We start from the raw sequence: 23,508 nt of genomic DNA, 5'->3' as shown, positions 1-23,508 counted from the left end.
TCAGCTGTTAGCCGTTAGAGGGGAGCGGATACACAATACAATACATTTATTTGTATCTCAATCTTTGTCTTTTCTATGTGAAAGAAGACACATGAAGACACGTTGTTACCTTCCACGTTGTTTAATCCCTTCACAATGCAAGGGCCAGCTGGTTCCATCAACAGCAATAAGATACAGGACGTGCGAGGCAGCAGGAACAATCACACACAATCACTCTTCACCTTGTGAGGGGTGAAGACACCAAACCCTCCTTCACACATGACACTATACATTGTGTCTGTCTAGCCATCATACATTATGTCCTTTTAATTGTGCATATATTTATATATATATATATCATTTAACACAATCACTTATTCATAATAATCATTACATATTCATATTGATAATATTCATCTTACATATCGACTAAACTAAACAGTGGAAGCACAATTCCCACAGATGCACCACAAAGATTCATAATACACTGAAGATTTGTCCATGATAAATGATTATTTTTCAATTGTAACAGTTTTTAATGTCGCTAAGATTTGGAGCAGGGGTTGGGGGGGGGGGGGGGGGGGGGGGGGACCTTATATGGTCTTATGGCTGTGTAGTGGGGAAATCGCTGTGCGCAATAGTAACTTCTGTAAACGGAGTCATAGTACAACAACCACAAAGACACTGGCAGGAATGGTCGAGCCCATATCCTCTGTATATATCGATGCAATTCATTACAGGAATATTGAACACAAAGGATAATTATCTTTGTATGGACTGCCTACTGTATAATTCAGTCCAAAGTGAAGAAATGAGAATTTATGCTTGAAAAACAAAAATATATATTCCTCATTCCCCATATAAATTAACAGTTGTATTAAGCAGAATTTTTGGCTGGGAGATTTTTCCCTTTTTTCCCTTAATGACATAATGAATAGCCAAACCGTGACCAATCGTTCCCACCTCGGTTAGTTCTGAGTCTCTACAATGTGTGTGGTGTGTTGAGTGGCCAGCTTTACGGAAGCCTGCCAATGGATATATTGCACTTTTAATATTGACCCGCCTCACTAAGTTACTGCCTTCTAGTGGGGAATTGAAGGTATGACCAACTGGGAACAAGGCAAGGACACGATTGCCATTTTGGCAAGGCTCGGTGGGATAGGGCAAGGTGGGCGGGGGGGGAGGGGGGGGGTTGAGATATTAGCCTATATTTAACCGTGGATCATTTGTAGAATACTTACTCGCATAAACTCACAAGAACACACAACACGGCATTTTTCAGTACGACACAGACGCACACAGCAGTGACCGGCACGATGACACTACCAAGTGGTTTCTGGTTGCAGGGGTCCGGAGGAGGGAAATTAATATGGGGGGGGGGAAGAGTAGGTTCCCTCATCCTTCCTCGGCCTTCTGTTTCGCTGAATTCGCTCTTCAAGCAGCCCTGGCCTCGGTTCGGGATGGTTGTAGAAGGGGGGCGTGGCCTCCAGTCTGTTTCCTCAGGTGAGAGCCAGCCGGGCGATTGCTGGAGGAGATCTCCTGTTTCTACGTTTAGCGTAATATTATCCTCCTCTTTCTCAGAGGAAGAGCAGAGGAAGGGAATAAGGAGAGGGAAGGGGGGGGTGGGTGGGTGAGGAATCTAGGGAGAAAGGACTATTTGGAGTTGGGGTAGTTTTATGAGGTGAGAGAGAGCTCTCGGTATTGGGGGTAGGGGGGTGGGTCTAGGAGTCTGATGGAGGGAGAGGACTCTCTGGGTGGGAGGGGCTGCCTTTGCTTGGCCGGCTGAAACAAAAAGAGGTAGAAAAAGAAACAAAAGAGGAACAGAAATAAAAAATCGATACCAGAAATAAGCAACAAAAAAAAAAAAAACTGATAAGAGGAAATCAGATGCAGTTGTAATAATTAAAGATGGCCAGCAAGCAACTTGTCTTGTGCATTATCGAAAAGAAAAAAACTAAAGCAAATCAAGAAACACATTCCTTTTGCATACTGTACGAAGACATGGCTGGTCTGGGTGGTTACTTGTGTACAGTATTGCCATCTATGGGCCTGATTTACTAAGACCTTTCGCATATGCAAAACCTTTTAGCACACGCAAACTAATAACACAACCAATGCTTGGTGCTCAACAAATACCATGACCAATCATTGGTCATGTTATTGGTTTTGCATGTGCCAAAACATTTAGTACATGCTAAAGGCCTTAGTAAATCAGGCTCTGTGTAAGCTAGATCTGCACCAGCGGCACTCTGGGAGTCTGGCACATCTGCATTGAACCACGCCCACTCCGCCAACATGGCACAAGAGCCCATTGTCATGCATTATCATCACTGACTGATTATCGTAGACAAACTTTCACGGTTCTGCACAGGACGCAGAGGAATGCAACACCGTAAAAGAGATGCACTTATTCCCATTGCTTTTGCTTCCCCTCAATGCGCCAATCGGGAATAATGCAGCTCATATAAAAGGAAAGAAAAGGCACGGAGCAATGGCATAAACAAATGAACTCTTTAAACAGCCGTAATCATATAATAAGCCCATAACAAAAATCAGAAATGAAACCAAGAAGAGGATAATGCACACTTCTCCCTCGTTCCCTTTTCTCGTGAGCAGACTGAGGTGAGGGAGGGAGAACAGCTCCCCCGTGTGGGTAGCCGGGGAGGTGCTTAGGCAGCAGATGTTTTTGGTGCGTGTGGGTGCGCGGACGGAGCTGGAAGAGAGAGGATCAGAGTGGAGGGAGGGAGGGAGGGAGGGAGAGAGAGAGAGAGAGAGAGAGAGAGAGAGAGAGAGAGAGAGAGAGAGAGAGAGAGAGAGAGAGAGAGAGAGAGAGAGAGAGAGAGAGAGAGAGAGAGAGAGAGAGAGAGAGAGAGAGAGAGAGAGAGAGAGAGAGAGAGAGAGAGAGAGGGAGGGAGGGAGGGAGGGAGGGAGGGAGGGAGGGAGGGAGGGAGGGAGGGAGGGAGGGAGGGAGGGAGGGAGGGAACTGGCCTCACTAAGGCCCTGGGGAGAAACCCTTCGGGCGTGGGTGCTGGGCGAGCGAGCGCAGGTGGGGAAAGGAGTGGAAAGCTAGGGGGCGGGATACACAGGACAGAGGGGACAGGCTAACTCTAACTCCGGGATGAAGCGGGGCTGTTCCTGGCGAGAGGCTGATCCGGGGCACTAAGGAAGAGGAAGAGCCACGGCACGTCTGGGACAGCGCGCCACGCTGGCTCAGTTTAAGCTATTGGGTCACAGGGGAGAGGGGAGGAGCAGGAGAGGAAGGCAGGAGTCAGAGGACAGGGGTCAAAAGGAGGAGTCAGGGGTCAAAGGGGAGGAGTCAGAGGGCAGGATAAGAGAGAGGTGGAGATGGTAAGGAAAAGGAGAATCTTAACAACTAGACCGAAGACAACATATACATGTTCATATTTATAATGCATACAAAGTACAGGCTGAAAGTCAATCAAAACTACTACAATACATTTGAGCATTCTTAAATCATTATCAATACAACTTTGTTTTTATTTTGCATACAAGATTATTTGGTTGATAATGACACGTTCAGAGTTTTTTTTTTTTTTTTTTTGCCTCTACCAAAATACAAATATTCAGGGATAAGAAAGAAGGAATGTGCTGGTTTGTACAAACCACACTACACTAGACAACGCAGGGAACAAAATAATTTTTGTTATTGTCCTTCTTCCTTCTATTTTTGAAATATTTACTCCTTCTTTCCTTTTAAAATGGGCATGTATAAAGTGAAATGTGTACTTGTATTCAAGTCTGGAGAAGTGTATACCTGCATGCTGGTATTGCTTGTGTGCATGTGCATGTGTGTATGTGTGTGTGTAGGGTGTAGGGGATGGGAGAGGGGGCGGGGCGGGAGTGGGGGGTAGTTTATCCGCTGGGTGTCGAACCCAAAGTCAGAGGCCTAAGACAGGGGACTCTGTGGGTCTGTTGGGTCGGGTTGGTGAAGCTGGTGCTCTCCGGCTGTGAGAATGAGAGGGACAGACAGACAGATATACAGACAGAGAGAAGACAGCGCACAGTCAACACCAACACAACAGCAGTGCCGTGCTCCACACGGAATGCCTTGACTCTCACTCTCAAACACACACACACACACACACACACACACACACACACAAATAAACATGCATACACACAGTCAGACACATGCAAACACACAAACACACAGAAACATACAAACAAATGCGCGCAGACACAGAAACACACGCACACACGTGAGGGAACACACAGCTCTCAGTGTGGGGACAATGCTACGCAGAAGTGTATATAATGGTGGCCTCCAGCAGCGCCCTCTACAGGAAAGTCAGTGAACTTCAGGCTTTGAGCATTTTTTCAGAAATGATTATCAGACTTTGATTCCTGACATAATACCAAACAAACAAATAAGATCTGCCATCATAAATATCAGCAAATGTAGTGTATACTGTTTGAATTTGTGGAAGGAGTTTATTGTCGGTGAATGTAAGGACACTGAGAGAGTATTTACAATTGGCTTGTAGGCCCACAGGCCTGGGGATCACTGGTGTCAGAGCTTGAATTATCCCTGACAGGCAATATTTGACCTGTACTCCGCTGGTTTGACGGGAAAGGGCTAAAATTTTCTTCCTGGTTTTCCCCAAAGAGGACTCACATTTTCTGATAAGGAGAATTCCACACATTGAATCCACAGTTTACTTCAGAAAAATGAATTCCAAGCTAAAATTCCCTGTAATGGATAATTCATCAAACTACTCCTGAACCCTATGCTACAGGATATGTGTGTGTTTATTGGCTCATTTATTTCCATTGGAGAGACAGAACCTTTTCCTCACATGAACTTTACATAAACACATATATACAGCCACAGTGGAATGGGTGAAATGTCATGGAGAAACACAGATACTGACCTTTGACCTGCCTGGACATGCCCTCTCCCAGGATGAGAGCTTTCTATTGGTGCAGAGGTTAGTGTGCGGAAGAGACGGAGGAGGTGTGAGTGTGTGCCTTTGGGTGCATCTGTATCTTTGAGTGTGTGTGTGTGTATGCATTTTGTGTGGTATTCTGGGCAACAGAGTGGATGATAAGGATGGATCATAAATAGTATGGCCCGCTCTCTTAAAAACAGTGATAGTAGTAGCCAACACACGCGCACGCACACATACACACACACAGACTAGTTCATGCATACTCGGAATCTAGGTCACACCCCCAGAGACAACCTAAGATGGTGTTCTCCTCAACTCAGCCCATAACGGTCCAAGCCTAATTCAGTAGCACTATGAACCAAAGCAGAGCCATCCATTGGAATCGCAATATCTGTGACTCCAGCACAAGAGCTCAGTTAGGCACAGCAGCAGTCATCCGTCCTAGCTCATCGAAGACTCATAAAAGCAGAAACACGATTTGGAGGCTGGTTTGGGGAATACCTCTTAGTGGAGGTTCTGGAGTTCACAGATGCCAGACAGTAACACGTTGGAACCCCCTCCTGTCTGACAAGATTCCGCCAAGAACCACATCTACTTAGCTGGGATTGGAAAGGGGCCTGTATTCCTCCTTTCCACACATGCGGTTTGAGATGGCGTGGCTGTCATGGTGATGTCAGATGGTCAAGGGGTGGTGGGGAGGTGGGACTCTCGCGGGTCGGGTGTCTATATATGGTGTCCCATTGGCCGGAGAGAGCTCAGAGGTGGGAGGGGCAAGGAACGGTCAGAGTGGGTGAAAGGAAGTGAGAGCCATGCAGAAAGATGAGGCAGGATGAGAGCCAAGCGATGAGAGAGCTGGACGTACCATCAGCCTTAGTCCTCATTGGTCACTGATTGTAATTCTGAAAAAATAACCATAATCAATTGGAAAGACTTAAGGAGGAGAGAAGTATGGGGAGGAGACGGGGTTGGGTGCGACAGGGTAGTGGGAGGTTGTGCAAGATCACATATTAAAAAAGAAGGGCTACTCATATGGTCTGTTAACCGTGCTGGTAATTGGTGGTTACAGTTTAGAGATCATACCTTCTCCCTCTGTTGGAGGCCTAGTTACTTTATGGAGCATTCGCCCCCGAACCCCAGGATAATGATAGACAGTGCATGCCTCTTGAAGCCGACAAACCCCTTGGCTAACTGCCAGAGCTGGTCAGTCTAGGTCAGGCACAACCAGATGCAACACATGACCTTGGTGGTAACACGGAAGCATGAAGGAAAGGAAGGGTAGTCCTTCCCCCTTTTTTCCTCCCTCTATTTCTTTTCTTTTCTCTCCCTTTTTCTTTCCCTCTCTCCTTATCTCTGTTAAGGGCAAGGGACTCTTCTCACAGGCTGCAGCCATCTGCGTTTAGCTATTTGTTAGAGGTGGAGAGGTGATGCTCATGAGGCATGTCCACTCCTTTCTATGGCGATCTCACCAGCAGGACATCACCAGCAGTTGATTATTGAAACAACCACATAGAAGCTCTTGTAGAAGCATTTTATACGTCAAGCAGGCAGCGAAAGCTGACAAAGCTCCCGTTTGAAACAACAGAGGCAGCCGTCATACCCATGGCCTGTGAGAAGCCCCTAAGATGTGTTCACACTGTGCAGAGGATGCAGAGAAGGGAAGGAGGGATGGATGGAGGGAGCAAGACAGGAAGAGGAAGTGGGGGACAGGAAGTAGGAAAAAGAGATGGGCAGGAAGGACTGAGTGGCTTCTACCTTCTATTATTCCAGATTACTGGCAGTTACATCCACAACATTCATTTAAAATGGGTTCCAGAACTGATTCAGGGTAATATTAGTGGGGAATTCCATGCACTACCCAGGAGTTTTCAAAAGCAATGGTTGCACAGTCCATTCAGCAGAGCAATGTGGGGAATTTAAGAATTAAACTACTGGACCATAATATGGATAATAACTGGTGTGTGTGTGTGTGTGTGTAATAACTGGAATAGACCAGTTACATGATCGTATTTGTCAGGTCACTGTCGGCCCCCTGTGCTGTAGGAGTGTGACAACATGAACGCTACTGGTTGTAGTGAGGTCAGTGTAAGATGATATCATTTTATTGGACAAAAATTGGAAGAAGTAGAGCAGATTCCATTCATTTGGATGGATTGATAGCCAGATCAGAGGTGGAAGGGGGGAGGTGTGGGGAGGTGGAAGGCTGTAGGAAAGGGGACGAAAGGTCAACGCTGTCAGTGTGCGGAAGCAGGTCCAGAGGAGGAAGGGGTAGAAGGCCTTTGCATCACTGTTTTCTGTGCCACAGTAACCTTTGACCTCAGCTGGTCTTCCTGTGCAAGGCTGAGTAAAAAAATCCCAGCACTCCTTGGTTTGTCTTAAAACACTGCTGTGCCTCTTCTACACCAGCGGTATTCCTGCCTCTTTTCCCTCCACACCCACTTACAGAAAGCACTATTTCACTCAGGCAGCTTAAAGGCCAACTATAGTGGGCCTATGAAAAATTAAAGCCAAGGAAATGCATCTGGTTGGTAAGTAATAACATTCGTAAATCATTACTGTCCATGTAATTTCTAATTCTTTGTAAAACAGTAGATGCACAACATTCCCTAGATATTTTCACTGGTTCGAATTTCAAATACTTATTAATAATTTTATGCTTTCTCATTCCATGCACAAATTTCAATAAATGCTCTTAAAAGTTAAGTTAAAACTACAAAGTTTACCTATAGCATGGTAGCATTTTTAAATGCCCAAAAACAGGAAACATCATAAAATTCAGGGCTTTTATCTTGAAATACAAGAAACTTTGGTTTCACAAATCCAGCTGACAAAGAGCAGCCATTCATAGTAATCTCTCAATTCTTTTGAAATAAGTTTGATTTTTGCGGTGAGCACATGTCCAACTAACTTAAGATCACATGAAGCCAAAAGCTGCATTTGGGAAACCAAACCATCACACCACTCATGGATCACACAGTGTTATGACATCGCTGGCGAGCAATCAGAACCTTTGTTTAACAAACAGTAGACTCCCTCGTCACCGCCCACCCCCAACTTTTTTTGTTGTGTCCTAACCTGACCCCTCTCATGCTCCCACGCTGGTCTCAGCTGTACTGAGGACCAGAGCTGTTATCTCCTTGCGTTTCAGCTGTCCCGTTAGCCTAGCTCACCTGATCCCAGGTAGGCTGTAGCAGTCACGGCTGGACTGGTACTTCTGTGCGACTCACCTGGGCACACCGGGAGGGGCGCGGTTGGGTCTGGAGGGGACCTGAGGGGGCGGTCCTCCAAAGGGGTCCGGGGAGGCCCCTGGGCGTGAGGGCACAGGCGGCGCCCCCGCGGAGGGGGGTCCGGGGGCAGAGCTTCGGGATCCCAGGCGGCCGGGGGGCCCTGGGGGGGCCCTTCGCTGCGGAGTGGGGCTGGACATCGGGGACCTGGGAGTCACAGGAGAATCAAGAGAAAAAAAATACTCATGAGCTTGAGCTGTTCCGTTTTTCAACACCTGGGGGCGACAAATCACCATACATTTTCTGCCTCCTGTAAATAATCTCTTTCTGCAGTTAACCGCAATACATACTGTTTTCTGCAGCAGTGGGTTCCAAACTCTGAGTCTGCCCACCAGTAGGCAATAACAGCGACTGATATATATTCTAATACATACTGAAAAAATGCTGTACTGTATATCGTGCACATTCCATAGAAAGAGACTCACACCAGTCAAATGAAACACTTCATTAGTTACATCCACAGTGCTTATTATATTGCACAAACAGTTTTTTGTGATATGTTAAACATATTTTATTTCCATTTTCCATTTTTCAACAGGGTTCATCTGATAATGAGTGGGCCGCAGGAAATATTCTCAGTCATTCAGGATGTTTGGGGACTACAGCTCAACGGTAACACGCCAGCAGCGTCTCACTCCTTGTATCTTATGGCACTGGGCATGACTGCAAACTCGGGCCCCCACCCACCGACCCCTGACCCCTGACCCCCGACCCCTGATCCCCCACCCCCGGCCCTCATACCTGCGGCCGGACGGCCCGCCCTGGACCTGCAGCCAGGAGTCGTCGACGGGCGGGGGCATGCTGGTGGAGACGGTGGTGGTGCTGATGTCGCCGATGATGCTGAGCGCCTCGCGCAGGGCGTGGTACATCCTCAGCATCTCGTCGCGGTGCTGCGCCTGCTCCGCCGACTCCTCCATCAGAGAGTTCTGGTCCCCGCACGAGTACAGGTTCGCCAGCAGCTCCGCGTGGATGAACTCCTTAGTCTGAGACAGGGAGAGAGAGAGGGAGGGAGAAGGGGGGGGGGCAGACAGAGGAGACAGAACTGTAGGATTAATAATGATAATAATAATAATATCAATAATAATAATAATAATAACAATAGATCATAATTTTTAAGATTGCATTATAAATAAAGATAACAAATACTACAATATTTAGCAGTTAATATATAAGTCTGTTTAGATTTTGAACTGGTTTTTTTATCCTGGAAGACACAAGGTTCACCTACCTTGTTCATGATCTCATCAGCTAGGATAGAAACCTAAAATGCTTTTTTTTCCCCCAATCAGCAGTGCTGGAAACTCGGCTCATGGCACAAATATGTTAATACGCCTGCTTGCACTTCACCAGTACTGACTGAACCACAGGGACTATAGGGACCACAGCTTTCTGTATAAGGGGCTGTGTGGGTATGTTAAAATTGAAGTAATATAAAAGGAAGATGTAGCTGTGTGGTAAAGAACACGTCATTGCTCAGATGACTTTACTGGCTAACGCCATGCTGTGACAATTTGGTCGGTTTCGGTGACCGTATTGTTTTATATATAGCTCTCCATGTTTTGCTAGCTCGCTAACAAAATGCTAGTGTAAGTCCATTTAGTGGGTTGCCTATCAAAAGTGAACTTTGGAAGGCCACACCCCCTCAGCCCTCAAGCCGTCCTGTTCAGAAATATTTTACTCATGAAATGTTGCTATTGTCAGTATACACATTTGAAAAGTAAGGTAAGTATTAATATATTTCTTGTTGGCTTACTGAACGCTTCCTAAGTAAAGAAAATGGTGATAGCATGGTGATTCCTTCTGGAATCTCTTGTAAAAAAAGATTCTTAACTCTCAGTGAATCTCTATCCATTATCCATACCCACTTATTTCTGGTCAGGGTCGCAGGAGAAGCTGGAGCCAATCCCAGCATGCATTGGGTGAAATTCAGGATTACACCCAGGACAGTTTGCCAGTCCATTACAGGGCCCACACACCACTCACTCACAATTAACACTCCGATTAATATAACCAGCATGTCTTTGGGCTGTGGGAGGAAACACATGCGGACACGGGGAGAACATGCAAGCTTCACACAGAAGAAGGCCCCAGCCGGGAAATTGATTCGAACCAAGGACCTTCTTGCTGTGATGGAACAATTCTACCTACTGCACCACTGTGCTGCCCTTCTCAGTGAATCTTGGTTAAAAAAAGGATAGATAAAATAAGATTTGAATAAATGCTGAGGGGGTGGCTTTTATGCTTACAAAATTCTCTGGCTACAATGGAAAGCTCTGGCTTCTGATAAAGCCTGTTTTATTAGAGGAGAGGGAGAGATGAAAGGGTGGGGGCAAGGCTGTTGCGTAGGGGAGGGGTAGGGCAGGGCTGCTCACATTGTTGATCATCAGATGCATGATGGTCTTGGGCATGAGGTCACGCACGGTCTTGTTGACGATGGCCATGTAGGAGTCGACCAGGTTGCGGATGGTCTCAACCTGCCGCTCCAGCTGGGGGTCCATGGAGTGCATGAAACTGTCAGAGCCATTCTCCTCTCCAGCATCGCTCTGCTGTGGAACAAATCACCACACAGTTATTCATTCATTTGCCTATCTATTTTTATAAGTTATGATTCATATTTGTAATATTCCAGCTAGAACACAATGTTTAACCTTGTGTTCGGCTGTGGTGAATAAAAAAGTGCAAAGTAAATCCTTAAATGTGTTCTCACAGTTCATTTTTAACCACTGAAACCAACTTTCATTGCCAAAGAATTTTAATTTTCAGAATGGTGTAGTCATGTATGAATCCACTTTTTTCCAAACGACAGGTCCGTTCTTATTACAGAGTTCAAGAAAGCGAGAGAGAGTCAGGGCACTTACTTTCTCCTTATCCTGTCAGCACGCACAGAACCCCAGCAAGATGTGGAGAGAGAGAGGGGGAGAGATGGGAATTTTACAACAGTACACAAAGAGACCAGAACTAAAATCCCATTGTGGTGCTTCCTGCTCATTTAGTCTACTTTGTTCCATCAATCAATCAATCTCTCTATCTATCTATCTATCTATCTATCTATCTTCTGTCTGACTGTCTGTCTAGACAGATATATAGCGAGCTAGCAAGCTATCTGTGTGTGTGTGTGTGTTCATGGGAGTGCTCCAGTGTAACTGTGTTATTTATGAAGCTTCACAGAGTAGAACTAGGTGAAGTTCTAAATGTGAGCGAGTCTGCTCTGATGCCACCACACCGTGATGCGTTCTGGGTAGACTCCGGCGCGCAGGAAGGAAGCCTTCCAGCTGTCCACTTCCTCCTGGGTCTCGCAGGCCAGCTCCAGCTGACGGTAATCCTTATACACATTCCTGCAGGCCAGAGATGAGCCATATACTGTATCATGAGACCTTTGTGTCACCTACAGTGGGCATGTGCGTATATGTGGCAATGACTGACCACTGCAAGTGTGTGTGAGAGAGGGAAAGAAAGGGTGTGTACCTCTGCTCTGTGTTGAAGAGGGCAAAGATGTGCTTGCTGGACATGAAGCCCTTTTCCACATCCCTCAGTTTCAGGTTATCCACAGGCAGCATGTACTTCTTCTCCTTCTCCTGCAGGGGGCAGACAAACAGGTCTGAGACTGAGGCAGGAGGGAGATAGAGAGAGAGAGAGATAGTGACAGAGAGAGAGACAGAGACTGGGCCAAGCTGGAGTTTCTGGGTCTCTGATCTACATCAGTACACAACAGTGCCTGAAAGGAGAATAACTGAAATAAAAGCAAGGAAGAGTATGGCAGAGATCTGATGGCAGAGCCAGCACAGCACCCAGATGTCCCCAGACTGACAGCAGCGTTCTACAGAGTGCTGGAGAGCACACACACACACACACACAAACACCTACAGACACACACACACACACACACCTACAGACACACACACACACACACACACACACACACACCTACAGACACACACACACAGCAGCAAACACTATCGAGAGAGGTACAGAGATAAATATATATAAAATATTTTAGCCCAGTTGTTTTGGAATGTGCACGGTGTCCAGTAAAGCCTGCACATGACACATGACTCACAGAAAGCGGAGAGCCTGAATGATTAGGATAGACAGAGGGAGAGGCGGAGCCTATTGTCCTGGAGCGGGAGGTTCATTATTATCCCATTCCTTTACACTGGAGGTGCTTAAAGACCCAGAGAGACTGCCTACAGGCCCGAGAGGGGGCAGAGGCAGCTAAGGCGTAGAGAGCACCCTGGCCACTGTTCCACCACAGGCTCCGCCCCCACCAAACCCGCAAAGGGGGGAAGGAGGGAGACTGGTGACTCATGGCAGAAGGCTGAGATTTTCCTCTGTCCCAGCCAGAGAACGATGGGGAGAGAGAGAGAGAGAGTGGGAGAGAGAAAGAGAGAGAGCATTGGAAAGAGAAGTGGTGGAGATGGAGGGAGGAGTAGAGGAGAGAAGGGAAGGAGAGGCAGCGGGAGACGCTGACAATGGGCAACCTTCCAAAACCACCAATCTGACATGTTCCCCTGACAGACTCCACAGACTTCAGAAGTCACTGAAACAGAACGTACTGACAGCCCAGAAACACACACACACACACACACACACAGACTCACACACGCAAACACACAAATACACACACACACACGCACACACACACACAGACCCACACTCACTCACATACACACACATGCACAAATACACATACAAATTCTTACATACGCTCACACACACACACACACACACATACACACACATGCTGAATAGTTTATGTGCAGTCATTGCAAGGTGACGTGTCTGGGAGAGGGGTTATGGGGGGGGGGGGGGGCTAAATGATTGTGCAGGTGTTCCTCCACAGTGCAGCTAAAGGACGCCAGCACTTCTCAACAAAAAATATGAACCGGTTTCACTGCAGACTGTGTCCAGCCAGAAACCTGCGTAGCATGCACACAAATACACACAGCCAGCCATAATTTAAAACACACAAAGATCACCATAATCAAATGCATTCCCACACACAGATCACATCTTGCACATACGCTCACATGCGTCCGCACACAGCCAGTCATTTCATGAACACCCACACACATACACACACACACACACACACATACACACGCATACACACACACACACACACACACACACACACGCACCTAAAAAAAAGAGGAAAAAAGAAAAATAATGCTATTGTATTCATCTAGACTGTGCCACCCTTTAGCTGTGCTCTGATGTGTGTTTCTTTTTTTCGGTTGGGGTCGGGGGGTACACGGGGTGAGGTCGGACTGCCTCGGTGACTGTGCAGATTGAAGCCCGAAATCAAAGGCTCCTCTGGGCATCTGGGAGCAATAAGGCAATGCCGAAATAACACTGTACCCAACCTCTCATTACCACTCAACCTCCACGCTGGGTGAGGACCAAGGGGACATTTTCAGAACTGCTTTCTTTTTTGGGCTTCTTTTTTTTTTGTCTCGCCTCTTTTCCTTTCTTAAAATGACCTCCGGCTCCTTAAGTGTTCCTCCCGCCCTTTCGAAATGCTCTCGGGCCGAACCGAAAGCTGCCGGCGCCCAGCCGAACTTTCCCCCCGGGTCCCCGTCCCGCCGCACGCCGGCCTCTCCCCGCTCGCATCGACGCAGCGCGTATCGGGCGCGGGGGGGGGGGGGGGGGGAACGACGCGACTTCGCCCAGGACCTCCGGGAACGGCTGGCACTCTCGGAGTCCGACCCGCCCGCCCGGTGATTCACGGCCGCCAGAACGGCACGGCGCGGCGCAGAGAAACCCGACTCCGCGCGTCTGTGGTTTTCAAATTTGGCATCGATTGGGCGCGGGGGGGGGGGGGGGGGGGGTTGGCTGGGGGGGGCGGGGGAGTTCTAAATCCAAACTGCAGCACAATATAATTCTCATATCGTCACAGTCAAAGCGCAATAAATGATCACAGGGCGGGCGCAGGCCAAGCCGCGGTTCACGGGGTTCGCATCCGCTCTCCGCTCACCGCGGTGATTAAACGGTAAACGAAATAAGAGCGCTCGGCGCGGACGTTAGCATCCTCTCCGCCCGCATCTGTCCAGCCCAACGCTCAGTGGGGAGACTCCCCATCCGAGGGGAATCTGGTCCAGCTGCCCCTGCCAGATATCCAAGCAGAAAAGCGCACCAGTAAAAAAAAAAAGAGAATTCCTCCTGCGAGTACACTTCGCGGCATGCCATGGCAACCTGGGCTTAGAGTCCCCCGCTCCACGCTTCACTGTGGTAAGATTGTGTGGCTCCAGAAGGTTCAATGAGAGGCATCCGACATACCTTCTGCTTACCGGGTCACCCACCTGGTAAAGGGTTACCGCGAGGAGCTAAAGAGAGCACGACCTCATCTTACTCTAGCCACTATTTCACACAACCCCTAGGCGTCGTACTGTGACTCACCGTCTTTGAAGTAAATACTGTAGCAAGTGATGATCCACAGTTCAAATGGGACCTGGACACCTTTGATAATGCTTAAATCATGTGACCTTCATGGTTGGATGACCTAGAACACATGCTACTTCTTCAGCTTCCTGGAAGGCCCGGGAGAGTACTAAAATATGCCTGCACAAACCGGCAATGAGACCGATTATTCCACTATTTGAAATTCAAGCACAAGATGACTAATTACTTGTAGATGAACAAAAAATGTAGAAAAGGCCAGAACTTTTCACCTCAAGGGTATGAGGGAAAGCATGTGTGTTCGTAACAGTGTTTCATACAGCACATGGGCAGCTGATTTTATTATTTCTTTCTCTTTGGAAGCCAATGAATATTCAACAAATAAACATTAATCAAAATATCTTTCGTGAAGTTCTTAATGGGGAAGTTCACTATTTATTTCAGTGTTAGTGCATTCTATTGATTTTTTTGTGTGCACGTCTTAGTGCACATTGAAGTTTCAGATGATCTGCTTTACAAGAGTGGCTACAGGGCATTCAGGCGTGTGATCTACACTTCAAGAAACTTCAAAATATTTTGTACAGTGATGTTTTCTTGTATAAAATAATATAAAAAACACAGAAAGTGAACTATGCTTTTTATATCACATGTTAGTATTAACCACTCAATCAACTCTATATTTTGACCACTCAATAGCACTGAGAAAACCACATGTTCAAAGGTTTTACAGAGAACAGTAAGAAAAAGAAACGTTGTGTGGTTTCATGATTCACAAAGGCACGCGCACACATCCCCGGTAACTGTGCATCACTGCACACATCCCCGGTAACTGTGCATCACTGCACACATCCCCGGTAACTGTGCATCACTGCACACATCCCAGGTAACTGTGCATCACTGCACACATCCCCAGTAACTGTGCATCACTGCACACATCCCTGGTAACTGTGCATCACTGCACACATCCCCGGTAACTGTGCATCACTGCACACATCCCCGGTAACTGTGCATCACTGCACACATCCCCAGTAACTGTGCATCACTGCACACATCCCCAGTAACTGTGCATCACTGCACACATCCCTGGTAACTGTGCATCACTGCACACATCCCCGGTAACTGTGCATCACTGCACACATCCCCAGTAACTGTGCATCACTGCACACATCCCAGGTAACTGTGCATCACTGCACACATCCCAGGTAACTGTGCATCACTGCACACATCCCAAGTAACTGTGCATCACTGCACACATCCCAGGTAACTGTGCATCACTGCACACATCCCAGGTAACTGTGCATCACTGCACACATCCCCGGTAACTGTGCATCACTGCACACATCCCCGGTAACTGTGCATCACTGCACACATCCCCGGTAACTGTGCATCACTGCACACATCCCCGGTAACTGTGCATCACTGCACACATCCCCGGTAACAGTCTTTCTGCTGTGCATGGTAGCTACATTGTCAGGGTGTGCTAATGGTGTGCTAACGTATGACCAAGTGAGCGTTTAAATATGGGGAATACTCTCTCATCTGTGTAACTTTCTCAGAGATGTTTCTCCACTGTACTCTCTCTATCACTCTCTCTCACATGCGCACACACACACACACACACACTGTTCACACAATCATTACCTCCAATCCCCCACCCCTGTCACGTTAAAACTCAGCATTTCTCTGCATTAAGTAGGAAGAAGAATTAATGAAATTTTGCCATTGCCGGAGAATTCCTCTGTCTCTTTCTCACTGCCTTTCAGTCACCACATGGTCTTCCCTGCTCTGGCAGCCATGGCCTTTTATATGGCCTTTTTTATTTTTCTCAGTGGCCAGGCTGAGGTGTGGTAAGGCTGTAATGAGGTTTTGGTCTGTCTGCTTTGCATCTCTGGCAGCGAAGAGTTACAGTCTTGCTTTGTATTTTTTTGTTTCAATGTTCCAGTTTTCCTTAGTAAGAGTTTTTGGTTTGCTTCATAATTTAATTCATGCTAGTTAGTGTTCCCCCCCTCCCGCCCCTCTCCCTCCCCATTCCAGAGTGTTATATTTCTATGAAACAGAGACATGGTCTGGGGCACAGTATGGCCAGGAACCAATGTGGACACTGCACAGATGGGGTCACCAAATTCAATCTTCCGACCGGTCTCTACAACAGCGGCGTCAGAAGCCACACATCACACTCTACAGATCGCCTGACCCTGCACACTTCACTAACACAACAGCTCCATCCATCCCCTGGCCCTGCAGCAAACCCCCACCAGCCAACCAGCATCACCCTCCCGTGCAGCCTGGCTGCCACCACCTCGATTTTAAAACCGAAAAAATCTGGAGAGGAAGTGAACTTTGGTCTTGATTTTTTGGAGCTGAACCCCCACCCACCCTTGTCTGTTGGGGGGGGGGGGGGGGGGGGGCTCTCCAAGGCCTGGATAAAGACCCCTTTATTCACTGGGCTGTCAGACGGGGAGAGGAAATCAGCTTTAGGAGAAAAAACACAGGAGCGGGAGGCAGGAGACCACAGGCCCCACATCTGGAGTTATTACAAGCCTGCCTCCTCGCCAAGAAACGCCGACATTCCTCTCAGCACTACAAAGACACGGAGCCCCTAAAGTCACCCTCCCCACTCGCACACACACACACACACTCACACACGCACAGACACACACGCGCACACACACGCACGCACTCGCATTCATCGACACGCACAGACACGCATACACGCATAGACATACAAACTCACGCAAACATGCATACACGCATAACAAACACATATACACATTTCCACATGTATACATAGACACCAGAGGTAACTTAATACATCCAACTTCCTGTTGACCTTTAACCTTCAACTTCCTGATGCCTCCCAAAAAAAGGAGGTAAAAAAAAACATACAGAAATACGGACGAAAAGGCAAAAAACTCCATCTCTCCCTCTCTCTCCCTCACTCTGTCTCTCACTCGCTCTCTCTCTCTCTCTCTCTCCCTCGCTCTCTCTCTCTCTCTCTCTCTCTGTGTCTCTCTCTCTTCCTCCCTCCCTCTCATAGGGGAAAGTTAGTTAACAGTCGTCTCGGTGCCACGTCAGTCCTGTAGGTCTATCCTCTGCCACATGGTTAGGACACAGACAGCTTTTACACGGCCTCTGTCTGCAGCGCATTAAAAAAAGAATTTAAATTTAAATGATTTATTTTTGGGCTGCGGCTGAATCTGAAGGAAAACATTTTTTTTAATTTTGTTATTTTTCCAGGTTTAAAGAGACTCGCTCAAAAGGAATTGATACAAAACTGTGTGCTTAGAGTCTGCAAAGGCGTGTAAAGGGGGATAGGGGGGAGTATGAGGAGGTGACCCCCCAAAACTATTATCATCTTTGAATTCTGTCCATCAGACCATGCTCCGCCCCAACTTCTCCTCCTCCTTCCCCATCCCCCCACCCCCAGCCCTCCCCCCCCCACTCCCCCACCCCATCCCCCTGCATTCTCTCTCCTGGCCCTGGACTAAACCCCAGACAAGAGCAAGCGAGACCAGGAACGAGGGAGAGGGGAAGAGAGTGGAGGTGGAGAGCAAGAGGTCCAAGCAGACGGGGCTATCAGACCCATATGGAGGTATCTCTCTCCGTTTATCTCTCTCTCTCTGTCTCTCTCTCTCTCTCTCTCTCTCTGTCTCTTTCTCTTGCTATCCCAGTCTTCCCTCTGTTTCAGGAGAAGTGGCAGCTCCAGCGGCTCCTCGGGTGGCAGGTGACCGGGGCGTCTGTCTTCCGTTTCTCCTCGCGGTGAGTCTCGCCGTCGCCGTCTCGCGACCCGGCTCCTCATGCCCCCCCCCCCCCCCCCCGGGGAAGTCTCAGGACGGCCGGAGGAGAAACGTTACCCGCGTAACTTTTCCTTTCTCAACTGGAAGGTAGATTTTGGTTTTTCGCCTCGAAATTATAGGGGTAGAGAGGTCGGTGGTCACGTTGGAGGATGATCTGGGGAGTGGAGGGGCTCTTGAAATGGCTTATTATTATCATTGCTTATTTCAGTTGAGTTAAAATTAGGATGATTCGATTTGGATGATGCCATTGCTATCGTGACAGACAAGAAAGAACTTGGACATTTTGTACGTTCAATCTGTACAGGCCTGCGAACGTTAATATTGACAATAAATCCCGGTGGAGGGGGAAGTCATTTTGTGGCAAATTCAATTACGAAGGAGAAAGTTGGGGTTTTTTTGTTAAAAAGGGGAAACAAAGGGGACTGACGGAGAGTGAGAGAGAAGGAGCGCGGGTGAGAGGAGGCTAGAGAGGTGCTTGACGGCGGGGGGGGGGGGGGGATTCGGAGGCGACCAGATCCGGGTTCGAAAGTACGGTTCCCCACCCCCCCCCCCACCCCGGCGAGTCAGCGGGGGCTAGAGAAGCAGCGGCTTCGCTGAGCAGCGGGCGAGCTCCAGACGCCGAACCCTCCCCCGCCCCGGTCGCGCTGTCGCGGGACGGCAGACGGACGTGGCGCGAGCGGGGGGCTGGGCGTGAGAGCGACCTGCCGCCGGGGCGGCGCGAACCGGGACGGTCGCAGAACGGTCGCTAATGTGCTAATGCCAAGAGGACGAACCGCCAGGGAATTGCTCGGCTTCTCAAGGCTAATTTCCACATTTTTAGGGCTTTGGCGGTGAGGGTACTGTCAAGCATACTGGTTGTGATGGACTGTCTAAGCTGGAGAACTATTTGACTGGATGGCTGGTGTGTGTGTGTGTGTGTGTGTGATTTTGTGTGTGAGTATTGTGAGATTTTTTGCGATTGTGAGGAGTGTGGTAATTTCTGTAGATTCAGGAGTGAAGTTCGATTCTCTTTCCGAACCCTGTAATCATTACTGCAGCTTGTGTGCATGCGTTTGTGTGTGTGTGTGTGTGGCCATGTTTGTGTGTGCAACCCTGTGTGCGTTTGCTTGTGTATGTGTGTGCATGTGCTTATTTTTTCCAAATGGAGCCTACTGTGAACAGATCTCTGGTTAATTTCTCCCCTTTGACCCCTGGATCGTTTGACCTCCTGAACCTTGGCCTTCGGACAGGACCTGCAGCCCGGCCCGCCCCGCCTACCCAGTGTTCAGACTACCTGTTCAGGACGTAGCGGTTGTACAGTAGTCTGCACATTGGTTAGGCTGTGTGGGGGAGCGCGAGACGCACAGAAAACAGCGACTTCGCCGTTCAGCAGAATCGTTTGCCTTCCGTGTGCGTGTGCGTGTGCATTTGCGAGTGTGTGAGTGTGCGCACGCGCGCGCGCGTGTGTGTGTCTAAATGTGATCAGCTTCATACTATGTAGCAAAATTAAATAAAATGAATAACACAACGAAACGTCTTGACCCGCCTTATTTTTGACACCTGAATGCTCTTCAACACAAAAATGAGAACCTGCACCTCACGTGCACTTCCTGGCCTTTAGATACTTGTGTACCTGTGCGGCTGTGTTCCCATGTCAGTGCAGGGTGTACACACCATTTCTTCAGCACTTGATATCAGGTTATACAGAAACCCAACAGACAGAGACGCTGTTTACTGTTAAGTATAACAGCTATAATTTAGTTTTAAACCATAAAATTGGTATTTGCTTTCTAAGCTCAGAATCCGAAAGTATCTTAGTAAATGCTATAGTAAATGCTTAGTAATTGCCCAAAACTATTCAATGCTGCATCTTTATTTTGAAATTAAACAGGATATGTTGATGCAAGGATGACTAATAGAAAGGGAAGTGACAGCCTGTCAAGGTTTGCTGAAAATGAGCTGACACATACATTAAATATGAATATTTAACACCTTCTCTGAAAGGCGCAACAGAAAGAAGAGGATACAATGGAGATCTATTTCACTCTTACACATACAAAACCGCAATTACATTAAACCCACCAATCATTCATATATTCCAGTTTCGCATTTTGTGCGCAGCTATTGTTTTGACATCCACACACACACACATGCTAAAAGCATACACATATGAGGTGCACTACAAGCATACATACACATAACGTACACTGTGGACACACACACATATGCACATAAGCACACACATGCACACACAGGCACACATACTCATAGAAGGTACACTACGCACATGCACAGAAAGTACACTGTGAACACACACACACACGCACACACACACAGCCTCTCTCCCTTATATTATTTACGGCCCTGATATAAGTGACTTTCCTGCAGTACGGGAGCTGAGGGAGTTGGAGTCTGGCAGACCAGCACGCACAAAACCACCGCTGACTGAAGTTCGCTTCTTCCCTGCAGGTTCTGTGGCAGTATAAAAACCTGCACAGGGCTGTGCCCAGGGGGAGTTTCATTTTTTTTGGACCGACTGACTGTTTACACAATGAATCAGCCTGGCAAACGCTGATTGATGCAGTCCTTTTGGTGAACCAGTGGAAGACTTTTCCACAGAGTCAATCGCAAATATTACTCATCTTTTTTTCCAAAGAGCTCCTAAGAGAGAAATGTATTAAATGATCATTAAAAAAATGTGCTTCCGATAACTTGTTCTGAGAATAGCACTATGTGCTTTGCAATTAAACACTATTCTACATTCTAGTTTGTGTGAATCAGATTGACGCACCAGCTGATGTCTCACTGGCATAACTGTGTATTAGGCCAAATTATGAGACACAATTAGTGAAATGAATGATACACAACTTTTGACAAGTCTTTGTAACAGTGATCTGAACACTGAACAAAAAATCATTTCTCCATCACTGCCTCTGTGTGTGTGTGCATGTGTGTGTGTGTTCAGGTTCACTTATTGCATAAGTGATATTGTGTCATGTGCACGTGTACGTGTGAGTTTGTGTGCACGCTTTTGTCCGTCTCTCCAGTGGATGAAGGTGCGTTTAGCCAGCGAGCGATTGCGCATGAGCAAGCGTGTACGTGTGTCTGTGCACACGGATGCGTGTGCAGTCGTGTTTGGGTACGGGACGAGCAAGCGTGCGTGCATCTGCGAGCACATGCCATGTTCACATGCGGGCCTGTGTGCGAGTACACACGTGTGCAGCGTGTGTGTGCCTTTGCCTTATGGGACAGAGGTCGTTTATTGTTCTCCTTTCCCGCAGTAAGAATTGGGGGAGCTCTTGGCCGCTGCATTCAAAGACCTGGTATGTCTGGTAATGGAAACCATATGCCCCCCACCTCCCCCCCCCCCCCCCCCCCCCCCCTCACCAAAGCTTGGCTAAATCAAGGTTATTATTAGTGTCTGGAGCTGTGGCGGAGGGGGAGGGAGGGGGAGGGAAACGAGCGGGCGACGCATGTGCCTGATGTGTGTCTGAACAGCGGTCCTGGCTCTCTGCGCGGTGTTAGGCCGGAGGTGAGGGCGAGCGTGCACGTGTGCGTTTCTGCTCGTGCGCTTCGGGTCTGCACGTTCCGGTGGAAATCAATTTGATGCCATTCAAATATTACACTCATTAAATACTGTGCAATGGTGCTTATTTGTTCGTCTGCATATCTGAATCTGTTTGTGAGCGGGCACATACCGGGCAAATACTGTATATCCGTGTGTGCATGCGTGTGTGTGTGTGTGTGTGTGTGTGTGTGTGTATGTGTGTGTGTTTGCATGCATGTGTGCATATGTGGGTGTGTGTGACTGTATGTGTCTGTATGTGTCTGTGTACAGACAATGTGTGTCTATGTACAATCAAAATGGTGAAGTTGTGGATTGCTTTGCGAATGACATGAAGCCTAAACTCTAAAATATGAAAGATACAGCCCACACAAGGTGAGACAAGTGTGGTATCAGCGAATTGCAGGACAGCGCTATGTACTGCAAAATTCTGCACAATATGCTCAACACAGGCAGCCAATGACCAGCCAAGCAAACATTACTGGCTATAACTACGTGCAATCAGTGCAATTTTCAGTGACATGTTTAAAACGTCTGTTACTCATGTATGTGTATACATTTGTGTATTTGTGTACGTGCCTGTGCTCTGTGTACTATGTGTGTGTGTGCGTGTCTGTGTGTGTATGCGTGTGTGTTCATGTACATTTAAATGTATGTGTGTATGTAGACTTCTGGGGGTTTCCCCAGTGTGTTCTAAGTGGGTCAGTGGGACGAGTGTCCTGACCTCACCCTGTGTGTAAAAACACACACACAGCACAGTCATGTCCTGAGGAACTGTACAGGCTCACAGAGGAACAATCCTTAGCAGGAGAGCTAACAAAGCCCCACTGTCCTCACAGACCTATTTCACACACACACCCACACGAAACCACACATGCACGGCCACACACAAACACCCCTGCACTGAGATATCACACACATATACACACACAACCCTGGGCTGAGATATCACATAAACACACACACACACGCACACACACACAGTGCTTGAATGGTCATGCACGGGTTGCTCTGTAAAAAAAGGGCACATCGTACGGGCGTAAATCCTGTGTCTGAGTAGAAACACAGAGGCAGAGCAGGAATATGTCACTTCACCTGTGGGAAGCCAGCATCAGCATTTCCCCCTCCCCCCCCCACCTGGTCTCTATTAGCATGTTCCAGCCAGCAGGGACACCCCGAACGGGTGCTGCCAGATTCTTGCGATGCTTCCCCTCAAAAAAGTAGTTCTAAAAATCCACCATCTTTAAATGGCTCCCCTATAAAATTATGAGATTTTCTCTCCAGGTCCCATTTTAAACCCCCCACAAACTTGTTTTTTTCTCTTTGGCACTTCCAGTCCAGTTTATTTTCTCACATTTTGGTGTAACTGGCCACTCTGGCGACCCCGTTGTCAATGCCCCCACCCCATCTACTGCAGCCCCCTTACGCTGCACCTCCCCCTTCTCAAGCCTTTGAAACCAAGTTGGTTTATGAGAAACAGGCCTGGTCTAGAACAAGGAGGCTGGGTTCAGCATTCTGACAGGGTAGAGATCTGGTCTACACATGTTAACTCAATGAGGTCTTGATTCTTCCTGTGCTAACCTCCAGCCCCCAAAGCCCTT

General features: G+C 47.8%; 1 protein-coding gene across 8 annotated transcripts in view; it reads right to left on the bottom strand.

Moving 5' to 3' along the window:
• Positions 1-1,356: 1,356 nt before the first annotated feature.
• dnm1b (dynamin 1b) overlaps positions 1,357-23,508 on the bottom strand; it is a 64,898-nt gene continuing 42,746 nt past the window's right edge. For 3 of the 8 annotated variants that reach the window (XM_035379450.1, XM_035379453.1, XM_035379449.1), the window contains 7 exons: positions 11,636-11,745; positions 11,394-11,505; positions 11,029-11,040; positions 10,543-10,716; positions 8,912-9,153; positions 8,114-8,317; positions 3,516-3,945 (listed from right to left, as the gene is read on the bottom strand). In XM_035379450.1, coding sequence (XP_035235341.1) covers positions 3,879-3,945; positions 8,114-8,317; positions 8,912-9,153; positions 10,543-10,716; positions 11,029-11,040; positions 11,394-11,505; positions 11,636-11,745 — 921 coding nt within the window. In that variant the 3' untranslated portion in view covers positions 3,516-3,878. Of the gene's footprint in view, positions 1,762-2,933; positions 3,200-3,515; positions 3,946-5,751; positions 5,789-8,113; positions 8,318-8,911; positions 9,154-10,542; positions 10,717-11,028; positions 11,041-11,393; positions 11,506-11,635; positions 11,746-23,508 lie in introns of those variants that run through there. The other 5 variants (XM_035379452.1, XM_035379451.1, XM_035379456.1 and 2 more) reach the window with 3 other exon arrangements.

Source organism: Anguilla anguilla, chromosome 10 (genome assembly GCF_013347855.1).
Source record: "Anguilla anguilla isolate fAngAng1 chromosome 10, fAngAng1.pri, whole genome shotgun sequence".
NCBI lineage: Eukaryota > Metazoa > Chordata > Actinopteri > Anguilliformes > Anguillidae > Anguilla > Anguilla anguilla.
Note: the sequence above shows the minus strand (reverse complement) of the source record. Positions and strands in the feature narration are given on the sequence as shown.